General features: G+C 41.1%; 1 protein-coding gene across 2 annotated transcripts; it reads right to left on the bottom strand.

Moving 5' to 3' along the window:
* Positions 1-103: 103 nt before the first annotated feature.
* Positions 104-8,572, bottom strand: LOC139579058 (GTP-binding nuclear protein Ran-like). Of its 2 annotated transcripts, none has more exons than XM_071407286.1 (7): positions 8,213-8,572; positions 6,356-6,414; positions 4,449-4,533; positions 3,679-3,804; positions 3,285-3,472; positions 624-794; positions 104-429 (listed from the first exon to the last, which is right to left on the bottom strand). In XM_071407286.1, the coding sequence occupies exons 2-7, from the start codon at positions 6,380-6,382 to the stop codon at positions 385-387; spliced, it is 642 nt and encodes a 213-aa protein (XP_071263387.1). In that variant the 5' UTR covers positions 6,383-6,414; positions 8,213-8,572; the 3' UTR covers positions 104-384. The 2 variants fall into 2 exon arrangements, with proteins under 2 accessions (XP_071263387.1, XP_071263388.1); XM_071407287.1 differs by having other exon boundaries at positions 8,203-8,436.
* Positions 8,573-10,272: the final 1,700 nt, after the last annotated feature.

Genomic DNA, 10,272 nt, shown 5'->3' with positions numbered 1-10,272 from the left:
GCTGTCAAACATCAACCAGGTAGACCCAGAAGCAAGTGAAATGTGATTTTTGCTAAATTCCAGACATACCGATTTTGTTCACATGAATTGACACAGCAGCTAGTTTGTATTTAAATATATGTTTTTAATTTAGTGTGATTTCATATCACCCTTAGTCAGTATAGTACAGCGAGCATACAAAGTCTTTCATTTGTATGCGTGTGTGAGTAATGCCTACTTTGAGCAGTCTAAACTTCTACTGAAATCTTCACGCTACCAGACATACATTTTCAGTTTGAAACACAAAAACAAAACATTGGGGAAGGCTTTTACAATTAAAGGTCAAGGGTTAAGGTCAGCAATAGGGCACGCTCCCAGAACACTGGAGGCCAGCGAGGTCACAGGTTAAAGGTCGTCGTCTTCATCTGGAAGCGCAGTTTCTGCAGCAACCTGGAGGCGTAAGGAAAAATTGTGTATTCATTATTTTAAATCACCTGTAAAACTAAATACTTGTATGCAAGTTCCTGAAGTAAATAAAAACTATTAAAATAAATAACACTTCAAACACTGAAACCTGTGTGTGTGTACGGTGTATAGCGTGTGCGACTTCTGCATGTGTGTGTGTTCTGCATGCGTGTACGCACTTTAAGGTCGTTCTCGTACTGTGCGGCCAGGGAGGCGTCCATGACAACCTCCGGGGGGGCGAGGGCTGGCATCTCCACAAACTCTAGGTTGGGGTCTCCTACCAGCTTCCTGGCCAGCCACAGGAAGGGCTTCTCAAAGTTGTAGTTACTCTTGGCTGAGATGTCGTAGTACTGATGGGGAGGTGGAGTCACTCAATTAGGTATGGTCTTCTCTATCCAGGCTCTCTCTCGTTCTCTCATTCACACACACACACACACAACCAGTCAAAGGTTTATAAACACCTACTCATTCATGGGTTTTTATTTAATTCTTCTACAATTTAGAGTAGTGAAGACATCAAAACTATGAAATAACACATATGGAATCATGTAGTAACCCCCCCAAAATATTTGAGGTTCTTCAACATAGCCACCCTTTTCCTTGATGAGAGCTTTGCACACACTTGGCATTCTCTCAACCAGCTTCATGAGAGTCACCTGGAAGGCTTTTCCAACAGTCTTGAAGGAGTTCCCACATATGCTGAGTACTTGTTGGCTGCTTTTCCTTCACTCTGGGTTCCAACTCATACCAAACCATCTCAATTGGGTTGAGGTCGGGTGATTGTGATTCGCTTTGCTTATTTGAGCTGTTCTTTCCATAATATGGACTTGGTATTTTACCAAATAGGGCTATCTTCCACATACCACACCTAGCTTGTCACAACACAAGTGATTGGCTCAAACGCATTAAGGAAAAATAATTCCACAAATTAACTTTTAACAAGGCACACCTGTTAATTGAAATACATTCCAGGTGGCTACCTCAGGAAGCTGGTTGAGAGAATGCCAAGAGTGTGCAAAGTTGTCATCAAGACAAAGAGTGGCTATTTTGAAGAATAGGAACCAAGGAAGGGAGAAACACTGCAGACACAGCACTCCAGCTGAGGCATACAGTTGAAGTCGGAAGTTTACATACATCTTAGCCAAATACATTTAAACTCAGTTTCACAATTCCTGACATTTAATCCTAGTAAAATTGCCCTGTTTTAGGTCAGTTAGGATTACCACTTTATTTTAAGAATGTGAAATGTCAGAATAATAGAATAGAGAATGATTTATTTCAGCTTTTATTTCTTACATCACATTCCCAGTGGGTCAGAAGTTTACATACACTCAATTAGTATTTGGTAGCATTGCCTTTAAAATTGTTTAACTTGGGTCAAACATTTTGGGTAGCCTTCCACAATAAGTTGGATGAATTCTGACCCATTCCTCCTGACAGAGCTGGTGTAACTGAGTCAGGTTTGTAGGCCTCCTTGCTTGCACACGTTTTTTTCAGTTCTGTCCACACATTTTCTATGGGATTGACGTCAGGGCTTTGTGATGGCCACTCCAATACCTTGACTTTTGTCCTTAAGCCATTTTGCCACAACTTTGGAAGTATGCTTGGGGTCATTGTCCATTTGGAAGACCCATTTGCAACCAAGCTTTAACTTCCTGACTGATGTCTTGAGATGTTGCTTTAATATATCCACAATTTTCCTGCCTCATGATCCCATCTATTTTGTTAAGTGCACCACTCCCTTCTGCAGCAAAGCACCCCCACAACATGATGCTGCCACCCCTGTGCTTCACGGTTGGGATGGTGTTCGTCGGCTTGCAAACCTCCCCCTTTTTCCTCCAAACATAACGATGGTCATTATGGCCAAACAGTTCTGCTTTTGTTTCATCAGACCCGAGGACATTTCTCCAAAAAGTACGGTCTTTGTTCCCATGTGCAGTTGCAAACTGTAGTCTGGCTTTTTTAATGGCGGTTTTGGAGCAGTGGATTCTTCCTTGCTGAGCAGCCTTTCAGGTTGTCGATATAGGACTCGTTTTTACTGTGGATATAGATACTTTTGTACCTGTTTCCTCCAGCATCTTCACAAGGTCCTTTGCTGTTGTTTTGGGATTAATTTGCACTTTTCGCACCAAAGTACGTTAATCTCTAGGAGACAGAACGCGTCTCCTTCCTGAGCAGTTTGATGGCTGCGTGGTGTTTATACTTGCGTACAATTGTTTGTACAGATGAACGTGCTACCTTCAGGCGTTTGGAAATTGCTCCCAAGGATGAACCAGACTTGTGGAGGTCTACAATTTTAATTCTGAGGTCTTGGCTGATTTATTTTGATTTTCCCATGACGTCATGCAAAGAGGCACTGAGTGCAACCAGAGCAACCAGTGTATATTTGGCCTTGTTTTTTAGGTTATTGCCCTGCTGAAAGGTACATCCACAGGTAAACCTCTAATTGACTCAAATTATGTTAATTAGCCTATCAGAAGCTTCTAAAGCCATGACATAATTTTCTGGAATTTTCCACGCTGTTTAAAGGCACAGTCAACTTAGTGTATGTAAACTTCTGATGCACTGGAATTCTGATACAGTGAAATAATCTGTCTGTAAACAATTGTTGGAAAAAAATACTTGTGTCATGCACAAAGTAGATGTCCTAACCGACTTGCCAAAACTATAGTTTGTGAACAAGAAATTTGTGGTTGAAAAACGAGTTTTAATGACTCCAACCTAAGTGTATGTAAACTTCCGACTTCAACTGTATATACTTGTAGAGACAGTGTTTTTTTTACCTGTCAACTAACACACCTATCTTAACATGTGCGTCGGGCTGGCGTTGCCGCAGTTACCTGAAGGTTCTTCTTGCGGTGGAACACGATGCTCTTGGCTTTGACCTTCCTGTCCTTGATGTCCACCTTGTTTCCGCACAGGACTATGGGTATGTTCTCGCAGACGCGCACTAGGTCGCGGTGCCAGTTGGGCACGTTCTTGTAGGTGACGCGAGATGTGACGTCGAACATGATGATCGCACACTGGGCTGGAGAGAGATAGGGGAGAGAAGAGTGGAAGGGGGAGAGTGATCGAGTGTATCAGATAATTGTTAAGTGTGTGGTGCCCGTACCCATCCGAGTCATTTTGCACTAGAGGGTAAGATTGTGTAGAGATTTGAGGACAGGATGTGACCTACTCTGTATGTACTACAATACAATACACAGACATGTGACCCACACAAATGTGACGTACCCTGTATGTAGTAGCCATCTCTGAGCCCCCCAAACTTCTCCTGGCCGGCTGTGTCCCAGACGTTGTACTTGATGGTCCCTCGAGTGGTGTGGAAGACCAAGGGGTGCACCTCTACTCCCAGAGTCGCTACAAAGGGAAGAGGGGGAGCAAGGGGCAGGTCAGCCATGGTTCAGGGATCTAGAACGGTTTAAAATCTTGTATGGATTGCATTTTCTTTTTTTAAATCACGCTACCCACCTAGCTAAAGTTAGCCACAATAAATTGTAACTCGTAACATATACGTATTGCAAATTACATATACGTTATATTATATAACGTATAATATATATATACAATATATTATACATATATTGTAATTCGTAACATATCATACGAAATGGATGACGGACATCCACAAATACATTTCCTTCCCTTATGAAACGTAACATAGCCTACCAAAGGGAAGGAGACAAATGTGCATTTACTATGTTACGTCTACCCCAGAGTCCAGGTTAGAAAAACAATGATGAAGAATCGTATCCAAGACAGTCAGAAACTGCTTTTCCACGTTGGCTAGCTAAACTCATGCGCAGAAACACGTCATTGCGTCTTTTTTTGTCTACAATTATAAAGTTCGCCTACTAACTAAATTTCCCTCAGGAGAGAATTAAGTCTGATTATTGATTGCAGGTATGGTGGAAGCAGAAGGAGCAGAAGACGAAGACGAAAAGAGGTATGTAAAGCTGAGAGAGAGAAGGGGAACAGAGGACTGTCTGGACTAAGAAACTCACCAACGTATTTCTTTTCAAACTCTCCCGTTAAATGCCTCTTCACGAAGGTGGTTTTTCCTGTGCCTCCATCTCCGCACAACACTAGCTGAAACACGGACGGTAGTTAAAAGAACACATTGGTCAAAAGGAATAGCAACTAAACACCAACGTAGTACTGGTTAGTGCTAGACGAAGGAACAATTCCAACCCAAAGTGTGTATCCCAAATGACACCTATATACAGTGGCAAAAAAAAAAAAAAACTTTGGAATTACCTGGATTTCTGAATAAATTGGTCATACAATTTGATCTGATCTCATCTAAGTCACAAGAATAGACAAACACATTTCTGCTTAACTAATAACACAAACAATTATACGTTTTCATGTCTTTATTGAACACACCGTTTAAACATTCATCGTGCAGGGTGGGAAAAGTATGTGAACCCTTGGATTTAATAACTGGTTGACCATCCTTTGGCAGCAATAACCTCAACCAAACGTTTTCTGTAGTTGCGTATCAGACCTGCACAAAGGTCAGGAGGAATTTTGGACCATTCCTCTTTACAAAACTGTTTCAGTACAGCAATATTCTTGGGATGTCTGGTGTGAACCACTCGAGGTCATGCCACAGCATCTCAATCGGGTTGAGGTCAGGACTATGACTGGGCCACTCCAGAAGTCTTATTTTCTTCTGTTGATTTATTTCTGTGTTTTGGGTCGTTGTCCTGTTGCATCACCCAACTTCTATTGCGCTTCAATTGGCAGACAGAGCCTTACATTATCCTACAAAATGTCTTTATAAACATGGGAATTCCTTTTTCCGTCGATGATAGCAAGCTGTCCAGGCCCTGAGGCAGCAAAGCAGCCCCAAACCATGATGCTCCCTCCACCATATTTTACAGTTGGGATGAGGTTTTGATGTTGGTGTGCAGTGCCTTTTTTTCTCCAGACATAGTGTTGTGTGCTCCTTCCTTCCAAACAACTCAACTTTAGTTTCATCTGTCCACAGAATATTTTGCCAGTAGCACTGTCGAACATCCAGGTGCTCTTTCGCAAACTTCAGACTTGCAGCAATGTTTTTTTTGGACAGCAGTGGCTTTTTCCATGGTGTCCTCCCATGAAAACCATTCTTGTTTAGTGTTTTAAGTATCGTAGACTCATCAACACAGATGTTAGCATGTTCCAGAGATTTCTGTAAGTATTTAGCTGACACTCTAGGATTCTTCTTAACCTCATTGAGCATTCTGTGCTGTTCTCTTGCAGTCATCTTTGCAGGATGGCCACTCCTAGGGAGAGTAGCAACAGTGCTGAACTTTCTCCATTTATAGACAATTTGTCCTACCGTGAACTGATGAACATCAAGGCTTTTAGAGTTGCTTTTGTAACCCTTTCCAGTTTTATCCAAGTCATCGATTCTTAATCTTAGGTCTTCTGAGATCTCTTTTGTTCGAGGCCTAGTTCACATCAGGCAATGCTTAATGTGAATAGCAAACTCACATTTTGTGAGTGTTTTTAGATTGCAGGGCAGCTCTAACCAACATCTCCAATCTCGTCTCATTGATTGGACTCCAGTTAAGCTGACTCCAATTATCTTTTGGAGAAGTCATTAACCTAGGGGTTCACATACTTTTCTCAACCTACACTGTGAATGTTTAAATTATGTATTCAATATAGACAAGAAAAATACAATAACTTGTGTGTTATTAGTTTAAGCACACTGTGTTTGTCTATTGTTGTGACAGAGAAAGATTAGATAAAAATGTTTACCAATTTATGTAGAAATCCAGGTAATTCCAAAGGGTTCACATACTTTTTCTTGCAACTGTAGGTCTAGTACACTACTTTTGACCAGAGCCCTATGGGCCATGGTCAAAAGTTGTGCACTATATAGGGAGTAGGGTGCCATTAGACACAGTCAAAGACTCACCTTAAATTGTACATCTGGTTCTGCCATAGCAGTATGTTCTCTGTGTTGGTGATTATATGCTGAAATAACAAGAGGAGAAGAAGAACGGGTTAATAATGGGCAGTGTTTGTGTCCCAAATGGCACCCGTTTCACTTTATAATGCACTACTTTTGACTAGAGACCATAGGGCTCTGCTCAAAAATACAGTATCAATCATCAATAGAAGAAGCCACAAGGGGTGCTGCTGGTGTGATGTGGCTTCACAACAATACCTGCCAAAAGTGACTACAGACACCATGTCCTATTAGTGTTAACTACTTGAGTAAATCCCATATTATTCAGTTATTGATGCTTGGTTGACATGACTGTCTTGGCACTAGGAAAGCAATATGAATGCGTTTTGGACATGGTGGAGGCTGAAAAACCAGCCTGGTCTCAGACTAGGCGTAACACAGTAAAAAATAAATCCAGGACACTCAAATCAGTGTGATATGTTACGTTTGGCATGGTTAATAAGACAAAGTTACTTGAGGTAAACACGAAAGGAGGTTGGTTGGTCGGTGTGGATGGGTAGGTGCATATCGCAAACGTCTAGCAACCCAAAAGTTGAGCGTTCAAATCTCATCGCGGACAAATTTAGCATTTTAGGAAACACTTTGCAACTACTTAGGCTGTTAGCTATAAACCTTCCCCTAAACCTAACTCAAACCTAACCATAACCCCCTAACTAACATTAGCCACCTAGATAAAGTTAGCCACAATACATTGTAATTCGTAACATATACGTATTGCAAGTTACAAATACGAGTTGTAATTCGTAACATATAATGCGAAATGGATGACGGACATACACAAATGAATTTCCTTCCCTTACGAAATGTAACATATCCTACCAAAGGGAAGGAGACAAATGTACATTTACTATGTTACGTCTACCCCAGAGTCCAGGTTGAAAAACAATGACGAAGCCTAGTATCCAAGACAGTCAGAAACTGCTTTTCCAATAGAAATCCCAGATGACGCTTTTAAGCGATGTCATGGCGACGTTGGCTAGCCAAACTCACGTGCAGAAAGACGTCATCGTGTCTTTTTGTCAACAATTATAGTTTGCATAGAAAATATACTTTACAAAAATATAAACGCAACATGCTAAAATGTCAACGATTTTACTGAGTTACAGTTCATAAGTAAATCAGTCAATGTTTATAACACCTTGACCCCCCCAATACAGACATTTAGATTAAAGAAAAATACACACGTCATACGAATACAAATGTTGTCGATATTTAGAAAATATCCATTATATCTACCGTTTTCATTACATGTTGCAATTACTTTATTTGCAACATTGCGTTTGTCGAATAAACCTGGGCCAATGGAAATCAGCCTAATGGAAGTGGTCCAACTGTACACACCGTATTGCTGCAGTTATAACGTGCTATAGTTTCAGCACATGTGTAATGCAATTGGAAGTCCAGTCAACCCCCATATTTAGCGAGTTACAGCACTTTTTCATGAGGCTTCGCGTTACACATGGTCCAGTACCTAATCATTTATTTTTACGAAAATGTACCAAAACAAAAGTGTTGCATTTACAACTCTGCATGACACACTGAAATTGCAGCTCGAGAGTAACAAGTTGATATGCTAGCTATCTCTAGCTCGCGCCATTGGGAACCAATGTCTTCTGACTATACTAACAAACTATCAAACGTTAGCTAGCTAACATTAGACAGCTACACTTTGTTTAGGACGAGGCATGAGTGTCAACACAATACAATAACTCTAATCTTGTATTCAGATATTTTAATTGATGTCTGTGTTTTGACATGGCAGATTAAATGGGTCATATTTTCTAAACTCTTACGTCCACTTACCCCCACGGTGTCGGATGGAATAGCTAGCTAGGCGCTAAAGGTGCTATGGGCCTTCAAGCACCTTCGATGAATTTGGCTAATGTATGTGACGTTTTTTTGTTGCCTGTATCACGTGGTCTCTGACATGGTTGCGAGAGAATGTTGTTGAGTTTAAAAAAAAATCAAAGACAGTACAATATGAATATAGGAACTGCTTCTCCAATAGACGGGTTGGTTGTTTAGCAACAAAAGTGACAGATGCACAACTATGGGGTAAACAAGACGGGGTTGGCTTAGATTGATGACAACATGTAAACTACACCGAGTGAGTGTACAAAACAAAACATCCGGAACACCTCTTCCGATTAGACTATCCAGGTGAAAGCTATGATCCTTTATTGATGACACCTGTTAAATCCACTTCAATCAGTGTAGATGAAAGGAAGGAGGCAGGTTAAAGAATGATTTTTTAAGCCTTGTAACATGGATTGTGTATGTGTGCCATTCAGAGTGTGAATGTGCAATAGAAAAGATTTGTGTCTTTGAACAGGGTATGGTAGTAGGTGCCAGGTACACTGGTTTAAGTGCATCAAGAACTGCAACGCTGCTGGGTTTTCACACTCAAACAGTTTCCTGTGTGTATGTAGAATGGTCCACAACCCGAAGGACATCCAGCCAATTTGACACAATTTTGGTAATTATTGGAGTCAACATCAGCCAACATCTCTGTGGAAAGCTTTTGACACCTTGTAGAGTCCATGCCCAATGAATTGAGGCTGTTCTGAGGGCAAAGGGGGGTCAAACTCATAAGGTGTTCCTAATGTTTTGTACACTGTATTCAATGAGCACTTCTCTCAAATATATAATTATTTTCAGGAATTTTTTTATTTTTAATTTCACCTTTATTTAACCAGGTAGGCCAGTTGAGAACAATTTACAACTGCGACCTTGCCAAGGTAAAGCAAAGCCGTGCGACAAAAACAACAGAGCGTTACACATGGGATAAACAAAGGTACAGTCAAGTATAGATACTGGGGTGAAAAAGCGCTAAAAAATAAATAACAGTATGGGGATGAGGTAGTTGGGTGTGCTATTTACAGATACAGTGATCGGTAAGCTGCTCTGACAGCTGATGCTTAAAGTTAGTGAGGGAGATATGTCTCTAGCTTTGCAATTCATTCCAGTCATTGGCAGCAGAGAACTGGAAGGAAAGGTGGCCAAAGGAGGTGTTGGCTTTGGGGATGACCAGTGACATATACCTGCTGGAGTGCGTGCTACGGGTGGGTGTTGCTATGGTGACCAGTGAGCTGAGATAAGGTGGGGCTTTACCTAGAAAATACTTATAGATGACCTGGAACCAGTGGGTTTGGCGACGAATATGTAGTGAGGCTTTGGTGACAAAACGGATGGCACTGTGATAGCAAATTGGATGTAGTCTGAGGAGAGTGTTGGAGGCCATTTTGTAAATGACATCGAAATAAGAAGCCAGTTCTATATTTAATTTTGGATTGGAGATGCTTAATGTGAGTCTGGAAGGAGAGTTTACAGTCTAACCAGACACCTAGGTATTTGTAGTTGTCCACATATTCTAAGTCAGAACCGTCCAGAGTAGTGATGCTAGGAGGGCTGGCAGCAATCGGTTGAAGAGCATGCATTTAGTTTTACTAACATTTAAGAGCAGTTGGAGGCCACGGAAGGAGTGTTGTATGGCATTGAAGCTCGTTTGGAGGTTAGCTAGCTAGCTAATGTTAGCCATATTAACATTGACATGAAATCAGTCAAAAAAAGTATTTTTGTGGTAATGTAAGAAGCTTACAGTAACTGGTCCTGTATGGCTCAGTTGGTAGAGCCTGGTGCTTGCACCATCAGGGTAGTGGGTTCGATTTCTGGAGTCTCTCATACATAAAATGTATGCATGCATGCCTGTAAGTTGCTTTGGATGAAAACATCTGCTAACTGGCATATTATATATATCTAATTTAACATCTGGTGATGTTACCTGGCAGGCCAAAACTCCATCTCACCAAAACAGGCAGTCTTTTCTAACAGCTCTTATACTTAAAGGGAATTAGCCACAATTT

This window comes from Salvelinus alpinus, chromosome 6, assembly GCF_045679555.1.
Source record: "Salvelinus alpinus chromosome 6, SLU_Salpinus.1, whole genome shotgun sequence".
Classification (NCBI taxonomy): Eukaryota; Metazoa; Chordata; class Actinopteri; order Salmoniformes; family Salmonidae; genus Salvelinus; species Salvelinus alpinus.
This window is presented reverse-complemented; position numbering and strand designations above follow the sequence as displayed.